This window comes from Pithys albifrons, chromosome 8 (assembly GCF_047495875.1).
Source record: "Pithys albifrons albifrons isolate INPA30051 chromosome 8, PitAlb_v1, whole genome shotgun sequence".
Taxonomy (NCBI): Eukaryota; Metazoa; Chordata; class Aves; order Passeriformes; family Thamnophilidae; genus Pithys; species Pithys albifrons.
In genome coordinates, this window is record NC_092465.1 from 27,046,932 (window position 1) to 27,069,443 (window position 22,512).

At 37.5% G+C, this 22,512-nt stretch overlaps 1 protein-coding gene across 4 annotated transcripts; it reads left to right on the plus strand.

The window, feature by feature from the left end:
• The first annotated feature begins 5,392 nt into the window (after positions 1 to 5,392).
• Positions 5,393 to 21,592, plus strand: ZDBF2 (zinc finger DBF-type containing 2). Of its 4 annotated transcripts, XR_011698425.1 has the most exons (8): positions 5,394 to 5,472; positions 7,129 to 7,240; positions 7,704 to 7,755; positions 8,459 to 8,510; positions 9,055 to 9,160; positions 10,143 to 10,270; positions 13,358 to 16,884; positions 20,751 to 21,592. XR_011698425.1 is itself a non-coding variant. In XM_071562319.1 (7 exons), the coding sequence occupies exons 2-7, from the start codon at positions 7,217 to 7,219 to the stop codon at positions 16,104 to 16,106; spliced, it is 3,111 nt and encodes a 1,036-aa protein (XP_071418420.1). In that variant the 5' UTR covers positions 5,393 to 5,476; positions 7,129 to 7,216; the 3' UTR covers positions 16,107 to 20,703. The 4 variants fall into 4 exon arrangements, 3 of the variants coding, with proteins under 3 accessions (XP_071418420.1, XP_071418418.1, XP_071418421.1); XM_071562319.1 differs by lacking the exon at positions 20,751 to 21,592 and having other exon boundaries at positions 5,393 to 5,476; positions 13,358 to 20,703; XM_071562317.1 differs by lacking the exon at positions 20,751 to 21,592 and having other exon boundaries at positions 13,358 to 20,703.
• Positions 21,593 to 22,512: the final 920 nt, after the last annotated feature.

Sequence of the window (22,512 nt, forward strand, 5' to 3'; positions counted from 1 at the left end):
CTTCTTTTGCTCTCTTTTCAAATTTTTCATGAAAAATTCTATCTTTTCAAACTATGAGAGAAAGAGGCTTCTTTCAAAGGCTGATGTTTTTACTTATCAGCATTTCTAGCCAAACATTAAGTTTTGTCTTTGGGAAGAAACCCCCACAGAACTACTCTTGTTTAACTTTTTGAGTTTTTTCCTGAATAGGATAAAGAAATCTTTCTTTAAATTATTCCCAGAGTATAGCAAAGTAGAGAGTCTGTTTGCTCTCAGATGTAAGAAAATATCTCATGTGGTTTATTGCAGGAACATTAAAAAAAAATTTAACATGATTTAAAACAGCCAGTGCAGAGGAAAATAACACTTACTTAACTGCCTTGGGAATACATTATGACTCCACCTTAAATTGACTGCAGAACATGCAGTGACTCAACATAATAGTATATCTATCTGCAACTCCCCAACTCCTATAAATGACACTACAGAAAAGAAAGCTGCAGAAGTATTATACGTTCAGGATCATCTTAAATTCACCTCCATCTATTTAAAATCAGGAAAGTTCCATTGAAATGGATGGATATAAAAATTTAGTTCAGAATATTCTGAGAGGTCAAAGCAGGTTCACAACTTCTGGGAGCTTGAAAATTCTTGAAAAACAGAATTAATAACCCTCTAAGAAGCTTTGAGAAAATGATCTCTTTGTATCAGAAAGACATTATTCCCTGCTTTAGTAATAGAAATTAGGATTTACATATGCAAAAATGCCTTGGAGTTCCTACTATGATAGAGTGTGAGGTAGGCTGGAAGTCACCTACTAAAAATATTTCAAGACTCTCACATTAGCATCTGATTAAAAAATCCACATTCATTTTGTACTTTACCTATAACAATGAAAAGAAGGATGGTTTAAAACACACTAATGAAAACATTGTGTGAGGCAGATGAGACTAATTATATTCTGATTATAAGTGTATTTCAGTCATGTATCTTACTGTGGTTGATACAAGAACCTCTTGGTCTTTCTCTTCCCTTCAAGTTCAAGGCTCTCAGGTTGCAGAGTTCCCTTCAGCATGGGAAAATGGAGTAATTTTACTTTTAATTGTATCTTCCAGCATGAACATGTCAGAAATTATATTTCCAAGTAATTTGGTAATGAACAATTCTACTTGAAAACCTGCAGTTCTCAAAGGCGAATTTGACTATATCCATCAGGCAATTTTAAAATTGGTGTTATTTTAGAAAATAAGTATGAAACAATGGCAAAATAGAATATACAAATTCTAAGGAACTGTTATTTTTGTAGCAATAAAAAACTCCATGCACAACATGAAGGTCAAAGAATATCCTGCAATTCATGAATGGTCACCTACAGGCTGCCACAAACCTTCTTTCTGACCTTTCTTTGTGTCATTTTCCTAAAAAAACCCAGGCAGTTATTTCAAAGAGATGAACTGACTGAACAATCATTAACTTAAAATAGAAATGACTGTGAATGTAACAGTAACTATTCAGCATTTTATGATGAAAGTTGTGTTTTTTCAGCATTCAAAGTTCTCAACTGCTGATTTAATTTCTTTGCATTTTCTTTTGGAACAGAAAGTCCTAAAACATGTTGATTTAAGCTAATGGAGAAATTCAAAACAATTGCAGCAATGTTAGGCTATGAATTTGAGATGTAATGTAGCATCAGTTGTAGCCCATAATGCAGAAACTTTCTGAAAAGACTGGATTTGGATACATTTTTTAGCCATACCATTTAAAGTGACACATTTAGAGTTGTCTCATCAGCTGTTCCTTCTGGATGACCTCCCAGCAAATGAGTACCACCAGCAGTTCGAACAGCAATTAATAAAACACTCTGAAAAATAAACCGCTTTGAGATCAGTGTATCCTAGAATGTTGCTCAGCACTAATACAATAAAAATCTCTATGTTCTCCAAAGTACATGCATACAGAAATTTAATATAGAGAGGAATTTAGGGGGCGGGCGGGAGGAGGGGGAAGTGTAAACCCTACAAATTCTTACAACATAAGCCTGTGAAAACAGCTGCATGGCCTCCAAAGAAAAGTGAAAAAATGGATTAGGAGAGGATTTGCTTCTAATAAGATATTGCAAAATGAGACAAACCATGAAGGACTTCAAGTCACCTTCTAAAAATTTAAGACCTGATTACAAGAAAGTAAAATAATATTCTTAAAAGAAAATTCTTGTTCCACGCATTTCAAAAGTTCTTTTTAGAATCCTCTCAGTTCTAAAAGATATTTGAAACTTCTTTCTTAGTCACTATCCAATCATGTTTCAGTTATAACACAACTTTTTCATTTATTAAATGATTAAGCAATTAAAATGAAATTTAGGTTGCCAACTTTTAATCTTAAGAAGGTAGCTCTAGTAAGAGAATGAAAACCAGAAAGAACAACTTTTAGAGTATCCTTCAAGTTTGGGGGTTAAGCTAATATCCTGCATACTGAGCATGTTTTTATCATTATCTCAGGTAAAGCTCTTATTATAAAATTTAAACAACATTGAGTACAAAATAGAAAAACAAAGTTCAGTTTTAAATAATGAGAATGTGGACAGAATGCCTATAATAAGTTTGCTTTCTTGTAAGATGAGACTCTAAAAAAAAAAGAATTTTAAGAATTGTTTTTCATTTTCGTTTGCATTTGATTCCAGTGCCACACCAAAGTAAATAAAAGACCATTATCATTTTTAAAAAACATATGGCTTTCATTTAAAAATGAGAAAAATGCTTTTAATATGGAAAATTCAATGCATAATAGCAATCTGTCAAACCCAGCAAACAGTTTGAGTAAAACAGAGCAAAGAAAACAAGAAGTTGTTTTGAAAAGAGATTATCCTTACCTTTCACACAGGTGAGGAATTATCTTCTTTTGCTTTGAAACCCCTTATTAATTTACACTAAAGAGGAAAATTGAAGTACCATAGAGGATCAGATAATTGCTCCAGTAGTCTAGTATCTGATACTGGGCAGTGCCCACCATCAAATTTTTCAGAGAAAGGCAACAATTACTTCATAGTAATTAAAGGTTTTAATATAGTGCCAGGCATTATGGAACATCCATTGCACTATAAAGTTGAAAAGATCCTTCTTTCCCAAGGTTCCTCAGAATGTGAAGTTCTCTAAAACCTACACATGTGCTCAGACTGCCTTGAAAGTTGCAGTGCTTGTTGGAATCCAGGCTGGAACTAAACCCCATCTTTGCGAACATTTGGCAAAAGTGATCTCTGCATGGCTCAAACCCCAGACCTCAACTGCTGTCAGTCAACTCTTAGCTCAGATCCTCTGAAGAACTTCACCAAAACAACAATATAAGGATAAATCAGGCTTATAACATCTGAATGTAAAAAGTACATATGCATCAAACAAAAAAATCCATCCAAGAGTTTCCTGCTAGCTAGTTTTACCACCCCTGTTTTTTTTTCACCAAAATCTCCCTTTCCAATCTGAACACAGCTGTTAGAAGAAATTTGAGACTTTTGAGGAAAATAGCTGTTGTCTGCATTTGTCAATTTATCTTCATGTTTTAATAGGTACAACTTCAACTTCTATTTGGCTAAAGGAAGTGAAAAAATATAATAAATCAAAGTAAAAGTGGAAAGCAAAGCAGTGAAAGCTGTATGGGGCAGTTTATTGAAAGTGAATAGAATGAATAAAGATACCAGCAAAGAGAGAAAAGTCTGAGGTTTAGACCAGGAGAGAGAGTAATTTTTAAAGGGGAAAGGAAGTTTGTCAGTCCTACTCAGTGTTCATGCACCTATGTGAGTAGTTTCCCAGGGGGAAGGAGAGGCTGAAGTAAAGGAGCATCTCTCCATACCTTACCTGAGTTTCAATCAAGGTGCAACCTCAAGTTCATAAACACAGAAAGAACTGAAAGCCAAGAAATACGTGGCAACACAAGCCTGAGTTCTGCTATCTTTGATTGACAGTCCAAGAGATAGAATATGACATTCGATCCTTGCAAAAGTATTCAGGAACATTCTGAGGAGAAGTTATATGACATTATAAGACAGGCTGTATAGTGTTTTCACTTTGCTAAAAGGGACTTCTGTTTTACCTGAGACATTCTGGAAAAGAAACGTCAGTGCCTCAGCTATGTAACCAAGCTTACTTTGTTTCAACAAGTTATGAAGGGTTAGCTGAGCCCCAGTAACTCACTAAGCCTATTGTAAACCACCATAAAACTATTTTAATCTAAGATAACATGCCTGTATGTGTGTTTGCCGTGTGTTTAAACAATGCAGCTGGGCTGACATGCAAAAATTTGGGCACGTGCCTGACCCTTCATGCACGTAAATGTTCTCCACAGAAAGTTCCAGTTTTTCCAAGGTATTATACTAGGCAACAAAATATCACCAGCCAACTTTAGTTTTTATAATAAGTATTTATTTTTCAGCCATATAGTCATACCTCTGCACATACCAAAAGAATTCAACAGCAACTAAATTCAGCTCTCCTAAAGAGAAGATTTCTCCTGCTCTTCTGTCATTTGAGATTTGTGTTCAATTACTTTTCAAGTGTGGGTGGACATTTCTAAGCCATGGTTTCATAATCACACAGCAGCCTCTTTAAATTTTTGATATTAAGGCGCATTCAAGATTGTTTCCCACCCATTGCACAATCCCAGCCTGGATCTGCACCTGCCTTCACACATAAGGGTGTTGTGTTGACTTTGTGTCTGCCCAGATTGCTGCAAAAATCCTGCTGCTTCAGCAGAACGAGAGAAATATGCAATAGCAGGTTTCCCATGGGAGATTAGATAAACGTTCAAAAACCTGCAGCTGAAAATAAGAGAACCTGAGCTACGGTCACATTCTTAGGCCCACTTACAAGAAAAGCTGATCTAGCATTAACTCTGATAAAGTCAGACCGTAACTTGCTGATAAAACTTACCAAAAAAAAGCATACCATGAAAAATAAGCTACTTTTAATGACTGAAAATAAAAAAAAAAAAGGTAAACCCTATAGCCTGCTCTCAAACCCAGGCAATAATATGCTTTGAAGGAGAAAACAACTACTACAGTTGTGGAAACAAAATTTAGCCAAGAGGTTACTTCCCAACCAGAAACACGCCGGCTGGGGCTGACAAAAACACGGCGCCCCGCAGTGTTCGGGAGCAGTTTTCCAGCTGGGCTGGAGGAGCGGAGGCTTTCTGGGCTCTGTGTGAGCTGTGCTGACAGATGGCATGCCCTGGATCAGCTCGGCTCGGCTCGGCTCGGCTCGGCTCGGCTCGGCTCGGCTCGGCTCGGCTCGGCTCGGCTCGGCTGGACTCGGCACGGCACGGCGGGCGGGGCGCCGAGGGAAGGGGGCGCGGGCCGTGGCGTGGCGTGGCGGGAGCGGCTGCGCGGGAAAACCGCAGCTCCCGCCATTCCCTTGGCGGGGCGCGGCCCGGGCCCGACCCGGAGCAGGAAGCAGAGGATGGCGGTCTTGACCCCGGCGCGGCGCCGAGGAGCTGACGGGGGATGATGTAGGTGAGACGGCACCGGGATGGCGGGCGCCGGCAGCGGCTTGGGAGCGGGCTGGGAGCGGGCGGGCTGAGGCCGCCCCTCCGTGCCCACAGCGCTCGGCGGCGGGTCCCGCCGGGCGGAGCTGCCCTGATACGGCGCCACTCCCTCAGCGCCGGCCGGCCCGGAGGGCTCTGCGGGCTCCCTATGGGCTACCGGCGAGCTCGCTGCCGGCTCCCGGCGAAGAGAGGCGGGAGCGGCGCCGGCCCCGAGCCCGTGCGGCTTGGCCGTGGGGCAGAGGCTGTTTCCGACATGAGTCGCCGCCTCCGTGTTCGCGAAGGGCCCGTGGGGAGGCAAAGGCACTTCGGTCAGGGCAGGGTTCCCCCCCGGCTCTCCCTCCGCCTGCCCAGCGCGGTCGCTCTCAGGTGAAGGGACAGCAAAAGGTTTTCGTGAGGCGTTTTTCGAGGACGGTTTTGAATGGCTTTTTACCCCTTTTATTTCATCTGTTGCAGTGCAAGAGTGACACTATCTGGAGAGTTCACTTGTTGGCTTTGGTACACAAATACTGTCATTCTCGTTGGTTTTGCTGTTTTATTTTTTTGTGCGTGTACATTTCATGCCTTCCGGTTTCCTCTTTATGGATTTTTCTTGTTAGATAGTATTGTCTGAGGTTTTTGTTCTTTGGCTGCTGTATGCAGAGTAATTCAATAAAACCAGAATGGAGCACTGAGGTGGGACACAGCTGCTAAAGTAACATGGATACAAATTCACCACATCAAAGACTTCTGTATCTAGCTAGTTGTTTCTACAGTTGGTAAAACGTACAGGATTTTTTGGTGATCAAGTGGTTAAGCTAAATCTTGGGCAGATATAACTTACTCTTTCAATCTAACAGTTTACGATAGCTATAGTGGAAAGTATATTAACTAATATAGAATTTTCCAGTCTTTGTCTGGACATCTGAGAAATCCTTTGTGGATTTATAGCTGTAGTTTCTGTTTTGAAAATGTAAGGATTACAGTTATGCTCTCCAGATTCTGGCAAATCAAATAAGGCATCTACATAGCAGATTTAACATTGCTATCTTGTGGTTTGAACGTGACTTCAGATGGTAAACAAGCTGTGTATAGTTTGAGTTCAGACTTATTTCTTCCTGTCTATAACACTGGTGATAATACTTCATGAGTATATAATGATTAAATCACAAAATGCTTTGAACACCCATTTTACTATGATATTATGCACTATCTAACTAGTTCACGTAACATAAGCAAAATAAGACATTGTTTTTCTGGGCAGGTTCCGAAATGATGTTCAAAATAGATTCATTTCAGTTATGTTAATATAGAGGAATTTGGTTTCTGTTATTGTAGCAATATACTTTATTTTGTGAGTGCAAGCATCCAAAATAGCAATAATGTTTAATACATAGGGCCAATGAGGAAGAAAGTAGGAATAAAGTTATTCCAGAAGGAGCAGTTCACATTTATGTAGGAAGGACTGTCAAAACAACTTCAATATTAAAAAAGAAGGATGTACTGCAGACTTCAAAAAGATCTATCTGTTTTATCGACTGACATGTTTGCAAAGTGGTACAGAAAAATTTACATGCCTTAGGGCATGGAAAACATGCATTATTAACTCTGTTTTAAAAGGCTCTTTAACTTCCTTGTTGCCAGATGGGATGAAAAAAGAAAAGTGTCCTGCACTGCAAATGGCCTCCTGTTTGACATCTATTGTTTGCTAGTCTGGAGTCAGCTTTGGTGGATGAAGAAGGCTGGAGTGTCTAAGGTATGTAGATTTTATGCTTTCATTCTATAACATAAAAGAACTGTGTGACATGTGGAAGCCCTTTGGGGTTGGACACCCTAAAGCCTGTAACAGTGTGTTGCTGCAGTCACACTTCAATTAAAAATTGTGAGATTCAAAGCTGATCTGTAAGTCTTTTGAGCAATAAGGACTGCTTTTCCAGCCTGGATAATTATTTTGTGTGGTGTAGGTCTTTTATGGGTGTTATTAGCAGATATGTCTTGTCTTAATTGTAAAGGCAATTTAGGAGATTAAGTAATCAAATGAATTTGACAAGGTTATTGCTTAACAATCTAGCAGAGTCTAGGCTGTCTTCATAAGTATAGTATTTGACTTCATTAATTAGATCAGAAGTTAGCCCCTTCTAGCAAAGCTAATATGCTCTGCTAGATATAATATTAATTATTATTATTATGATTTAAAGGTTTTTTATTTTATATTACAGATGTTTGAAAGAATCAAACGTTCTGATGAAGCTTCTGCTTCTTCAGCACAGGGTAAGAAGTTCCAAGTAGATATTTTTGTCACAGTTAGCTTTTTTAAAAAATGTAATAATTATCAGTAGAAGGATTTGTTCATCTTGTAGTTTCAATTGTGTGATTTGATTTCCTAAATTCCATTAGAATCATAGAATCGATTGGGTTGGAAAAGACCTCGGAGATCATCGAGTCCAACCCTTGGTCCAACTCTAGTCCATTTACCAGATCATGGCACTCAGCGCCACGTCCAATCTGCGTTTAAAAATCTCTAGGGGTGGTGAATCAACCACCTCATTAGAGAACTTGGATGAAAGGAGTGACTTATGAATCATCTAAGGAGTTTCCATGTAGCTGTAATTGTCTTGTCCTGTTACAAGCTGTTAAGACATGTTATGTTTTATCTCAGCAATCACGGATGTAGCAATGTAAATATATTCTGTAGTCTTGAACCCAGTCAAATCAGTAGGAAAATTCCCACTCACCTCAGCCATGAAAAAGTAAAGTTTATTTTATGAAGCTCTTGGGTGAACTTCGAGGGCAAAAGGGTTCTTGAACTTACTAAACTTTTTATCTTTAAATTAGTAGTTGTGAGAAATGCAATGTAAGAGAAGTAACTAGTTGCACCTAAACTCTCTCCATATTTTGATATTCTGTTGCTTTTTGTTTTGTGTGTGTGTGTTGGTTTATTTTTTGGTTGTTGTGTTGTTTTTTTTTATCTTAGGAATCCAAAGACATGGTGTTGAAGGCTCTCTACAACAGGACAGCAGTAGCAGGTAAGTTAGGTGATGATTTAATGGGCATCTAGCTCACTGCTTACCAAGGTAAAATGGGAGGAACCTGCTCTTCAGCCTTGTCTGTTATCTTGTAGAATAGATGACAATGAGATATGGATTGTGTGTGATGGAGATCCTCCATATCTTATACCAACCACTATTAAAAATTGTGGGGAAGGCACATTGTAGTGCCCAAAACTAGTTAGTGTGTGACAGGTGTCTGCAGTCTCTTTTTTTCCTCCCCCCAAAAATAATAAAAAATAGAAAAATGGGGTGACTCTGCCTTTTCCTCTAGACTCAGTTCTTTTCAGATTTCAGCCAACTGTGCCTTCAAGCTGTTATCATTTGTTCTGCATTTAAGAAAAAAATTTGCTTGGGAGTACCTTAAAATACACAGTCCTACTTGTCATTACAGTTCTGAAATAGAAACATTTGTCTTGCAAGTTTATTCCATCTTTATAGTAAGATAGATATTTGGAATTTCCATGTTAAGAACATACGTTAAAAAATGCAACGTTTTGGTAATATTACCTGCTTCTTTCAGTTCACATACAAGAGGGCAAGAACATGCTTGGCCTGGAGTATCCACAGTGCAAAATAGACAAGGATATTGCAATTGTTGCCACGTACACTACAGTAATCTGGAACAGGTGAGATGGCCCCTGCACAATTCAGCAACAGATAGCAAGGAGTACCAAAAGGCTTTATCAGCTTATAAAATATCAGACTCTACACTGAACAACCAACACTGAGAGAAAAATAAGCAGTTTGAATTGCTAAATGTATACACTGAGAAAAAGATACCCTTCTTATCTGTTACCTGTTAAAAAGCTGCTGGTGGAGTGGCTGCTGCAGTCTTCTTTTCTGAAGCATCACACTGCTGTGCATTGCATCCATTGCATTTGTTTCTGTGTCTTCAGTATTGAGATCTGTATACTGCAAATTATTAGGGTTATAATAATATGTTAGATATCAAGGCTGAAGACATTTGATCAACTGTTTTATGTTCTTCAGCTCTGTCAGTCTACTGTCTTTTAGACTTTTTAAATTAGAAAGTAGAAGCTTATTTAATCTTCTACACTTATGAATATTCTCATTAATTAGAGTGAATTATAGGATGTTTACTTATATGAAGTTCAAGAATATTTTAGCACTCATTTATAGATATATTTTATGTATTTGTTGTAGTTAAGAGACCTGTAAGCAGCTGTGAGATTGGTGAGACCATTTGTACTAGTTACAAGAGATCTGTTGGCACCTGTCAGAACTGCTAATTTAGGTTCTGACACAGAAAGATGTTTCAATACTAGTTACAAGTTACTAGAGATTTGTCGGCACCTATCAGAAGAGTTACTGAGTTACTAGTTACAAGAGATTTGTATCAGAACTGCTGATTTAGGTTCTGACACAGAAAGATGTTTCAATACATTGTAGTATTATTCAAGATTCCATGAGAATACTTAAAAATGTCAATTACTCAAGGATTTAAATGAGAAAAGGCTGAAGACTTTTCTTTTTATGTAAATAGTGTCATAGCAATGGTGTAGTGTTTAACCTAGGAAGTGATGTTTAGGGATAGGTCAGTGTGTTTACAGTAGTATCAGACTAATCATCTGTTTTCCCTTTCACCAGCATGTTTTCAGCTCCCAGCACAGACATTTTACCACCTACTGTAGGAATCGTATGGGTACCAGTAGCTTGATGGAGCGTTTCCTGCAAGATGTTTTACAGCATCATCCTCACAGATACCATGACAACAGGTATAATACAGATGGCTTTTATTTTTTTCAAGTATGTGTTGTTAAAATGCATGTATCACAAATTCCTATTTCTGTTATGCTGCTGAGCAGTAAATTTTGCCCATTTGAGGGGAAACTTTCAATTAAAACAATTTAAGAAGTGTATTTAGGTGAACATCATGCAAGCATATTGCTTTTGTGTTGTCTCTGCTCTTTTAAACTTTTTCACTACTTAAGGGTTTGAGACAGCACCACTGCTGGCATTTAAATGTGAAGAGCTGGAGAAAAGACTGAATACGTGGGTCAGCAGGTATAATGGCAGACTGTGCAGTGTCACTTGCATTTACAAATGCTTATAATTTGAGCTTTATATGTTTTATTATAAATATTATAGTTCTGGGCTTTATATATGTATTTAGCAGTATATTTTATGGTATGTTTTGAAAGAGTTAATAATTTTTTGTTGTTTGTGGATAATTTGAGGTAAATATTTATGTGACTACTTTTAGTCCTTGCAGTTCATGTTCAGTTAATACTTGAATTACCTTAATGGGCCAAATAGTGCTCAGATTTTTAAGAGTGTTCCCTTTATTTGTCATGTGCCTGTTTTAAGAGTGATAAGAGGGTCAGTGTGGTAAGTTTTTCTCTGTATATGAAGGAAAATCAATTAAATCTCATTCTTCATTTGCTATGTTTTACAAGGCAGACAAAAATCCCAATTTGATCCCAGTACAGTGTATCTTAATGTACAACTTTGACAAACAAGTACACAAGGGTATTTTGTCTGAAAGCAGTCATTGATATTATCAAGGGGGTGACAGAATAAGCTAATATGGATATCTATGCCAATTAGCCCAGGGCATATACACATCAATGCAAATAAATCCATTAACCCTTCAATCTTCAATAAACAATTGCACTCTTTCAAGAACAATTTTTTGTCTTGGAGAAAGTATAAGGTTCACTTTAAGGCAACATCCAAATGAAAAAAGCCCTCTCTTGAGGTATCACTAATACCAGGTTATTCCTTTGGTGAACAAACCTACTAACTAGGAAAAACAAGCTACCCATGTTCCTCTAAGTTGTTGGAAGAAGGAATGGCATGAGAAAAATAATGTACAAAATCTAGATGAAGTTGGTGGAAGAAGAGGGAAGAGTAATCCAAATCTAGACAGAGTTTGGAGGAAGAAAAGCAAAGATGGAACAGAAAGCATGAACTAGATTTATGTTGTGATCCCGCTCTGAAAAAAAGTCATGGTCTTAACTGACATCTGAGGTAAGAATTGGATTCTCTTCTTTCTCACGTTATAACACTTGAATTGACACACAGTTTCCATTCAGTTCTTTAAATACCTGCTTTTACTATTTAGCTGAATTCACACAAGGGATCTTTCGAGTGTTGTTTTAAAAGATTCTGGAAATGTTTGTAAGACATGATTTGTTTTGCAGAACCAGTATACCTAGTAGTTATGTGGAAAAAGGGAAAACTCATCAGAACATTGCCTTACACTGAATTTCAAAGGATATTGTTGTTTGCCCCTCCCCAGTAAAAAATCCCAACCAAACCAAAACAAACCACTAAATCATTCCTTCCTCCAAACTCTTGGTGTCTAAGTTTTTTACGTAAAGAAATAATACTAAACATTTAAGAGAGTATATCTTTGCTTTTGGGGGTAATTTGAAGCAAAACTGTCAGAAGTTCCTAGCTGTATAAAACTAGTACTGTTTCCTCCATCTCAGAGGCATTTGCTTGTAAGTAATTTTTGAAAGGTGAATGTAGGCAGTTAACTGAGCTAGGAATTTGCTATAGTTTATCCATACCAAAATCCATTCAGTCCTAGATTGGGTCAGTGATGTCCAGATGCCAGGTGTTTCCCACGAAGATGCAAGAACTCTGAAGTGAGAAAGTTAAAGGATTATTTCTACTGCGTTTGGCCTTCCCCTTAGGTCCTGTGTCAGAGCTTAGGCGGCCAGGAATTCCTGCAGCAATAGGGCACGGCAGTGCAGCTGACAGGCTTTGTTTGATCATCTGAGGTATTCGATTACTTTGCGTTCATATAGTCATAGAAATAGTCCTCTCTTTTAATGTTTCATCATACGAAGTTTCTCTTGCTTAATCAGTCCTGTAACCCGTAGCTGTATGTGCTCTGGGTTATATAACTACGGAAATTAGCGTACAATGAAATGTATCTGTGATACTTCTGTTAGCTGATGTCTGCCGTGGATTAAAGTCAGCATCCATTTTGGTCTCAGGAGCTCTGATTATAACTTTGACAGGAAACATAATATTCTCCTCTTCAGTTATATTTACTTAGTTTTTAAATTATTTTCTTTGGATTTGCCCAGCTGCTCCACATTGAGGCTTTGTGAGTTCCTTTATTGCATAACAGAAATAGTTCTAATCTCTCAGTTGTGTTAATTCTGCAAGATGCAAACCCTTGTATTTGCGGCAATCCCAAAGACAGAATATATAAAAATCTGTTTTCACAATGAGGCTGAACAATCCTAACTTGGCTTCCTATAGAAGTGAGTCAGAAGCTGTGGTGTGTCTGCGAGAAACAGTAAGCATGAAATTCCTTGGCAACATGTACAGGGTTCCTGCCAGACAGCCACGTTTTGTAGGGGAATGGGCATTTATACTCAATGGAGGTTTTATACCGTGTCATATTACGTTCCATTTTGCTACAAAAGAATTTTTTCAATTTTTTTCAGTTTCTTGATTTTAATCAATGGTAGTATGGGCAGTGAAATAAACTTTTTATAAGCTACAACTTCAAACAAAGGAAATATCTTTACATTTTCTTCTTTTGCTGTATTTATGAAATTATTGTAATCTGGTTTTGGCCGTTCTTAATTGATGGTTGCATGAAGAGGGTAACAGACTGATGCCCAAATTAGTTTTATGGAACATTCCCCTTTCCCTCTCTGCAATTTCTTAAAATTCAGTATCTCTGCTAACATAGCAGAGTTGGTAATTTGAATTTGTTCATTAGAAGTGATGCACTCTTGGTCATTACTATTGAAAAGCCCATACACTGCTATTGTTTGAAAAATCTTAAGTATATTTACAGTATTTATATAGGCTGGGTTTTTTTCCCTCTCCTTTAGACCAACATACGATGACATGCCCCTCCTCAGCACTCTGGAGCCTCCTAGGATTTCTTGCCTGTCCCCCGAAGAGATGCAGAAAAAGAGGAACAGTGACAAACAGGATATTTCCAGCAAGGACCCGGAGTCCATTGGTAAAATACACTCTTCTGCTCCATGCCTGTCTCGTGAGGGCATAAAGAAAACTTTTGTAACACAAGCAGTTTTTCAAAAGCTAGAAAGAGGCCAGGAACGTGTTCCAGGAATATCCCAGCAGTCTATTGGCATTTGTAGGGATAAGAAATGGGTTACTCTGCAAAATGCTCAAATTGCAAATCATAGCCATGAAGATCAGTTTACAGCTGCAAGCCCTGTACCTCAGCAATTTTCCATCAGTCCTATAATCCACAGTTCTTCTGTTAATCCTAAAACAGGAAAAAATATTAGGGATTTGGCAGCATCAAATCTGTCTCTGCGTAGTGAATGTGATGAAAGAGCAATGAAGGTCTGCAAGAGTGATATGTTACTGAGCCCATGCTTGAGTCCTGCTCCAGCACTAGTTCATCCAAAATGCCCTTCAGTTTCTCATCAGAATCATACATGCAGCCCCAGCAATTCTTTATTTATTACCTCAGGTCAATCTCTCTCAAAGCGAGATAGTTTACGAACTCAGGATGAAAATTTGGTGTCTGATCTCCATCTCAGGGATACTGTGGGTGTCAGCAGCTCCCTAGAGCCTGGGACATCCCCACAGTTAGCAAGATGCAAAAACATGAAGACAAACAGAGGTGATGAAAGTTCAGTGGATGAAACTATTGAAGATGTAATTTTGAAATACTGCCATGAAACTACATCTGAAGAAATTTTTTTCAAAAAAGAGAATAATCCCTGTTTAACGTTTTCATCGCTTCTAGATCATACTAATTTAGAGGGCTCTGAAATGAGTTTTGACTGTGATGCACCAATACAGTCAGGAACAGACTTACCCAAGGCAGCTATAAAAGATATAGAATTCCTGAAAGAGGTCCAAGTAAGTTTGCAAAATAAAGACTATAGAACACAGCTGTCTTCTGTTTTAAAAACTGAGTCAGTAGAGAAAACAGAAGCAGGGAAACAGGATGTTGTAGTTCATACTGAAGAACCAGTTCTTCCAGCTCTGCCTCATGTGCCTCCTTCTTTTGTGGGAAAGACTTGGTCTCAAATAATGCATGAAGATGATATAAAGATTGAAGAACTTGTGCGTGATTTCAGGGAGGGTCGTTTTCGCTGCTACTTTGACAGTGAATCGTCAGCCAACTGTGCAGGCAAGAGAATAAAAAAAAAGAAGCAGAAGGATGAAAAAAGGATCAATATTATTGAGGGTAATAGAACAGAAAGTGCAGCAGTTAAAGCATTGCCAGAACTTAATGATGCTTTAAGTGGTGGCTCTGATTTTGATAACCCATCTTTAGCCTCAGATACGCTATGCAACCCACAAATTCCTAAACTGCCTAGGAAAAGGACGTGGCGCCTGGCTTCAAGATGCCAGGTGGTTAAAGTCAGCCATGGCACCCAAACAAGTCTATTGAACTACCCTGTAGCAAAAAGGAAAATGTCTAGAAGAGAATCTGATCCAGCTGATCAGAAAGCAAGCATCATGTGGTTGGAGAATGAAAAAACTCCAAACATGAAAACTCGACTATGTGCCCTTAAACTTCCAGAGTCCTATAGCAAGATTATGAGTCCTGTACAGCCCAAGACTGTGGTGTATGTACTCTCCTGCCCAGAGGTAAAACAGTGTAAAGGTAAACCTACAGATACTTCCGAAGTGAGAAATGGTAACTGCACAGGTAGGAAGGACTCTGTAAGGTATAAATACAAACAGTGTTCTTTCAAGTATTATGACCCACTGACAAATCGAATTCTGAAAACACCTCCAAAGAGTACAGTTGGAGAAAAGGCCAAAAAGCCCTCCCACATTCGACAGCTTTTCAGAAGTCTCAGCGTTGATGCAAACATGAGGAAATTAGCTGATGGACAGAGAGAAAGCACACCATCAAAGTCACTCAATTGGTCAGACTTCTATAGTTCATCTTCAGCATCTTTCCTGACAGATCCAGATAAAGGGAATGATGCAGCCTCAAGTCAAAAGGCAGATGGATCTTCTGTTTCCACAGAAAGAACAGATTGTCTTGGATCTAGTCACTCTGAGAACTCTTTTAAACACCTTATTATTTCACCTTTGAACTCTGTGGTAGAAGGAGATTGTAGATTAATTCCATTTAATAGAGTTACCAAAACTCCTCTAACCTCCATCAGGAGGGACTGGTTAGAGAGGGAGAATCCAAAGGCAATATGGAAGAGAAAAGAAGGCACTCATAAAGAACCAGGTTTTTCCAGAACGGCTGCAGAATCTAAATCTGTCACATATACTGTTGAGAGGAGAGGAAACAGAATAACCACAGGCAAACAAAGTTCCAGAACTAAAAAACAGCAAAAAGAGGGGATGAGAAGACAACTTCATCCTCGTGCCCAGAAATCTGCTTTCTCCATCCATAGGTGCCAGACAAGGAAAACTACGGCAGCAAAGCACCCTAAGAAAGAAAAGCCTGATGCTAAAAAATTAAAGGTGAGGAGAAAACCAAAAAGGGCCTTTTTGAACTCAACAGTTGTAACTGGAATTCCTGAAAAGAGGCAGAAAGTCACATCAGAATCTTTTCCCAAGAAACCAGAGCAAGCTTCCTCCAAAGTCAGGAACTGGGAAGTTAAGTGGAGATTGGGGTCATCCTAGCACTGTGAACTGACCCTCTCGAATCAAAACTGCTGTACCATTACTTTGAAACTGTTTTGTTCTACCAGGTGAGAGCTAGCTACCAAAAGAACTTTTTCCAGCACCTGGAAAAAGGAAGCGGAAAAGAAGGAGATCATAGACAACGCAGTTGAAGTGCTAGAGCTCCAGAAAGGGCAAAGCCAGTCTAATGTGAAACACATACAACTGTAAACTCAGCTCTTGTTCCTGGAATATGGGGACGTAATGTGTTGCACTGTTCTACTGTGTAAAGCTGCAGGTGTTGTAGATTTGAGTTAAAATCACTTAGAATCCTATTTGCTAAACTTCACTATACATCAGCAAAATGACCTTGAATAGTATCGTATTGGTTTTATGGTATTACCAGTGCGTAACAGTGCACTACAATAAGGTAATTTAAAAGCTGTGTTAATTAATTGTGCCTGTTTTAATTTTTTCACGTAATTCTAAAGTGCAAAAAATTACTTCAGTTGTTACGCTAGAAATTAAATGAAGATACAGCAGTTTGGGCTGAATTCTGTGTATGTATTTTGTGTTTGTGTATATGCGCACCTTCTTCAACACATAATATATTCTTGCCTGTGGAATGGCATTAAAATTAATACAGTATGATACAATTCAGATCAATTCAGTGCTTTCTTGAAATGAAATATATTTTTACACATTTTTATATTGACTGTTTTTCTGAAACCATGTCCAAAGCAGCTTTTTGGACGAAAAGTCACTGTGGGCTCTCCTCAAGCAATAATGGACCATGCTGGTAAGGAAATATGTCTTTTTAGGGGACTATTCAAATGGTGGTGGCTAAAGTGAAATCTCAAATTCCAAAAGAAATATAGGCTTAAGTTTGGGGTTTTTATGGTTGTTTTTAATAGCTTATTGATTAAGCTCATAGGTGAATTTCACATTCCTTAGTGAGGGGGATGGAAATGTAATAATGCAAACAAATAGCAGTGGGTTGTTCTAGAATGTCACCCTCTGCTTTTTTGACTTTAATTGGGTGTACTATTGGTTAATTTTTTATCGACTAGAGTTGAAACTATCTTTCTAAACTTTTACTAAAATATTTAAATAAATCTAAAGCAGCATCCATCTAAATGTATTAAGGTTCAAATATTTGTTTAAAATAGTTTAATTAAAATTATATTCCACAGAGATTCATGCTTGGCCACTGATGCTCCAGCTACTATTGTTTTATGCCAAAAAAAATCCCCATGGTATTTTGGTTTAGTTTTTTTCTTTTTTTGATAGTTGTTATGATGACAGCTTATTTTATGTGTTTAGAAGATATAAACCCCAGTCTTGCAGATGTCTCTGTGCTTTAAAACCCAAGATTAATTGTTCAGTTGTAGTAAGTTAAGCAAGTAATTAAACATCATCACAATCAGGACTTTGGTTTTTAAGTCTTCAGTTTGGAGGTCTTTGTAAATTCTGTACTGGTACAATATGTTTCTCAGAACAGGATTAAAACATGGCAAAGCTCAGACCCTGCTGTTTCTCCCAGTGAACAAAGTAATGTGCCTGTGCCCCTCAGAAAACAAAACCATTCTTGATCCATTTTCTAAAGTGTCAAGGGTCACTGATTTGGACTGAGGTAAAGATGGACTTGGAAATGATTTATTTTAATATACAGTATCTGAAGGAAATGAAAAAGCTGTCATCATAAACCACCTGTTCAAAGAATATTTTGGGGATCTTTTTAATGTGTATGTATATTTCCCAAAATAAATAAATGTGCTTGTGTCAGCTGGAAAGTAAGTTCCTTTGCAAGTCAAATATGGTCTGACAGATTTTTTATTTGTTCTGCTCTAATTTATTTTAGTTTTTAAATAAAAGTTGATTTCTGTGGATGAATTTTCCTATGGTTGTCAGTAGACACAGAATCTTATGACTGTATTGCAAGTCACTGGAAAAGGAAGGATGATAATCTAAGTTCTTATAGCCCTCAACTGATTGTGCCTGTATAATTTACTATTTTGTCTAATATAAAACTGATGTTTTTAAAGCAAAGTTTTAAAGGAATGGTTTTTATAGAAAGGCTAATTTTTAGATAAAGCAAAAGAAGATTTTTAAATAAAGTTTGTTTTAAAGCAAAGCTTTATAGATAAGTCCCATTCTAACATATTTTTATGATACATGAACATTTTCCTGTCTAATTTCTTCCATCTTGTTTTTCATGATATTTTAGATGTGAAGAGCATGAATTGCTTTGTGTGTAAATAAGTTTTAATGCACATTGTACTTTAAGATCACTAGTATGTATTTATTTAGAGTCAAAATACTGTTGTCCATTCATTGTAAGCTTGTTTTACTGCAGTACACTTTTCCTTGAAATCTTAAGTAATAAAAGTATTTTGAGGACTATAGAATGACTAAAATATTTTTAGACTGTAACGCCTTTTTTTCTTTTGTTATTAATAATAGACCCCATTGTCAAGGTGGGTTTTTTAGAATAAAACTGTATTGTATTTAAATAAAACCATAAGTAGCTATATATTTTGCTTAATAAAAAAAAAGAAAAATTAAAAAAAGTATAAAATGTAACAATTTATTAGAACAAGATTTGGGGTGAAAGTCTGGAAACACTTCTGTGGTTGACGATGTCGAAAGGTTTACTGTGGGTTTGGATGTTGTTCCGTGCCTCACCCCTGAGTGTTCAGAAACCTCTTCTGTGCATGCTCAGTGACTGATGGGAAAAAGGAGAGACAGTGACAGGGCAAGTAAATACAGAAAGTGCTTTGAGAGAACTGGTGAAGATAGACACCAAACATAAAATGTTGCAGAGACACTCAACATCATGTGCAAGAAGGAGAAAAGGGAAGTTTTCTGGGGTCTTGAGGAATAGACAAGCACTTTCCTACTAGATAAATAATATAGATTCTGCTGCCCTTATTGAATAGCACATTGTTTCATTAGCAGCATGGCTGAAACTTCAAAACATGATTGGGAAGTCTACACAAATGGCAAACTTGAGAGCTGAAACACTTTCTGTCTAAAATTCATTGGAGGGTGGGTTGATTTGGGGTGAGATTTTTTGTTTTGATTTTTGTTTGCTTTTTTTTCTTTTTTGTGTGGGTGTTTTTGTTGGGTTTTTTTTGATTTTTTTTAATATTAGTGGACAAAGGTGTTTTGTCAGTATGTTTGCATGTCTTGATATAGAGAAGCAGGAAAAAGAGAACTGCATTAAGGAGGAATAAACTCATGCTTTTTGAATCTAATTGGCAGTAGTTAGAATCAAGATATTTTATAATAGCTGAGAAAAATTTTATAATTTCTTCTTCAATATATATGCAATATTTGACCTTCTGCGAGTTCATGGTTTTTTTTATACACTTCATAATTTTAAAGAGTCTCTTGCCATGAAAAGTACTCATTCAACCTTTTAAAACAATCTTATTCTAAGCGATAGATTTTTATTATTCACTGGTATTGTGAACCATGAGTGGGATCTAGTCATACTGTGCCAGGTGCTAGCCAAATATAGAATAGCAAGCCCCCCAAAACTTTCAATGTCTGACACCTGCACATAGCAGTTCTTCAGTTAATTTTCTGATAGGACTTTTTGTTTGCTTTTTGTTTCTGACAGGTTTGCGTTCTTGTACTATGAAAGTACTCCTATCTGGGACTCAGATAAAACAAGGCATTTCTGTTTATAATTAGACTATAACTTAATTTGAAGTTGTGTTTAAGTGTCATGCAAAATTTGTGCCTAACTGAGAATATGTGTTTTTGTGGTTTTCATGTTCTTGTCGTTGGTAATGTATTTTGCAATACTTCTGCTTGATGCTGTAATTTTATATCTGCTTCTCTATCTCTACTGTCTGTGGTCATTTGACACAGTATGAGTTTGTAAGGGTACAGTGGTATTGTAAACTTGTCCAGTGTTGTTGCTGAATGCTCTTTCTTTGTATCTTCTGCTCATTTAATTTCAGACTTACTGTTCCAATTTTTTTCTCAGTCATTTATTTGGATTTTTTTATATTGCAAAGAGCTAAATTACAGGTCAGTATAGTCTGTTGGGAAGTAAATCAGCAACAGGTAACAGAAGAGGATGTTGTCCTGACCTGAAGTGTAGAGGGCAGGCTGGGACCTGTGCTCCTGTGCTTGGCATCTGCTTTACTTTGCTGAGTTGTGGGAGGAGTGGGATGATGATTCTTGATTTTGTTAGTGGTCTTCCTTTGTCTCTTAGGGTCACTCTGCCTGAGAACAGAGTAATCTGAACTCATACTGGAAATAGAAGTGTTTCAACTGTTGGTGTTTTGGTGACCGGAAAAGTAAAATGTGTCTCACTAATGTAACTAAAATCGCAGAATTTTTACCTTTAGTGAGTTATCTGCTATGAATTACAACACTCCTGATGTTTTTCAGAAAAATTTGTAATAGCATAGTTCTGAGCATGCCCAGAAACAAAGGTTTAGTTCTTTGTTTGTTTGCAATCTTGTTTTAATAAAATAAAGACTGAATATACATTTTTGTAGTTTCTTTATTCTTGAAATGGAATTTAACTTGAAGCTACCTGCTATAATTTGTTGTGGAAGAACACTACAGAATGAGGAATAAGCTTCTATTATGGAGGCAGCCTGTTCTGATTTAAACAGCTGTTCACAACTGTCTATCTTGAAACAGGGAAGTCTTCTTGTTGAGTTCAGTGAAGCCAAGATTCATCCTCTTCTGTGTCAACTGAAGCAATGACACCCTAGGATGGCACTGAAAAAGCACCAGATGCATTTGAAATATCTTCATTTTGGCAGCATGAAACCAAGAAGCCCCAACCACATGGCAAGCCAGATCCTCGCAGAGCTTACTCGGGGCTTTTTTCAGCATGTGCACTTATTAAATGAGAGCAGTGGCTGCAAGTATCATAATGTTAAGCAGCTTTCTACTGTATGCAAAGTGGTTTGGCTTCTCTGTAATCATAGACCAAATTAGTGCATGCAGAACTGTCTTCAAAGCCATGTGGAACAATACTTTTAATATCAGACAGACAGAATAGTAGAGTACCTTGAACAGATGAATACCTTGTTCTTTAAAGTTAGTAGTAATTTGCTGTTTACAACAGTGCCTGTTTAAACCAGTGTGATCTTTTGCAGGAGCGATGCACCCAGGTGTGTCAGTCTGGATCAATAAATGGCTGAAGGGCATAAGCCACATGGTTTCCTGAGGGTTTAATAAGGCATAAAATTTCAGGACATGCTTTGCAGTTTCCAATCCATACTTGAAGATAGGTATGTATTATGTAGTTGGCTGAATGAAGTTATTACTGTGCTATCAAATAATGATTGATTAAAGACATAATTGTTCAGTCAGCTAACCCCGGGAGTTTCAAATATGGTAACGTTGCCAAATTTTAAGTCAGGGCATTGCATCTTTCATGGGAAATATAATCAATTAACAATATGCTTATAGAGTGTACAATGGAGATCCAGTCCAAACTGGCATATTTGAGAGTTACAATGAAATTAGTAGCATAGTTATAGTTGGCTTTTGGATTCATTGGAGTAATTAGTGTTATTATTGTGTTTCTGTGGTTCTGGAAGTCATAATTATTCTCTAGGAGTGCAGGAGCATGAAACATGAACACATTATTCCAGTTTGTGTCAGCAATTCTAAACCTAACCTCTTTCTTTGTCAGAGTTCCACCCTTAAGGAAAACTGAAAAACAGTTCTTCACAAATATTAGCACTCATAAAAAGGTTTTTAAATATTGCACATCCTCAAATATAAATGTACTTTAGTGTATTAAAGTTGGTCAGCTTCTCATATTTGCTGAGTCATACTGCACTGGTGCATCTGAAAATACTGGTTACAGCTTACTTAGTTGTGATTACTCTTGCACAAACAAGTTGCAGAATGAAAATAAGCCCTTGTGAGCTCATGCAGAGGCTTAGACACTGTGCTGGCCTGGAGACTGTGCTGTAAGAATTAACAGTGAAGCTGAAGGCAGAGTCCTTGACATACACGATGCATCCCTTGTGGATGCAATGCATACACATGACTTGCTTTTTATTACACCAAAATTTTAAGATGAAGAGGGAGGTAGAAATGAGGCATAAGACTTAAATACATATTTTAGATTGAAACTAGAGCAATGAATATTCAGTTTTTGTTTCTTTTTTTTCTAGTGTTTATCTCTGTTTAGTCTAAACCTTAGTCGTCAAGATCCATCCACTTCCTGTAGTGGTTCAGCTCTTTCTTCTGATGTTACTTTATTTTGCTTAATGCATGGATGATACTTCTCTTATGTTATCCTTTCAGCAACTGCCAAGAGGGGAAAAATGATTATAACAAAGATTATGCATGTGCTTCTTTTTGAAGGCTAAAGAGAAAAGGTGTAAGGCAGTACCTGGCTACCACTAGATTTCTGCATACACCGAAAGGAGCTCTGTTA

Coding starts and splice junctions, on each gene's coding strand:
- ZDBF2 (XM_071562317.1), top strand. Junction 8,511..9,054: donor CAACAGGACAGCAGTAGCAG/GTAAGTTAGGTG, acceptor TGCTTCTTTCAG/TTCACATACAAGAGGGCAAG. Junction 10,271..13,357: donor CACAGATACCATGACAACAG/GTATAATACAGA, acceptor CCTCTCCTTTAG/ACCAACATACGATGACATGC.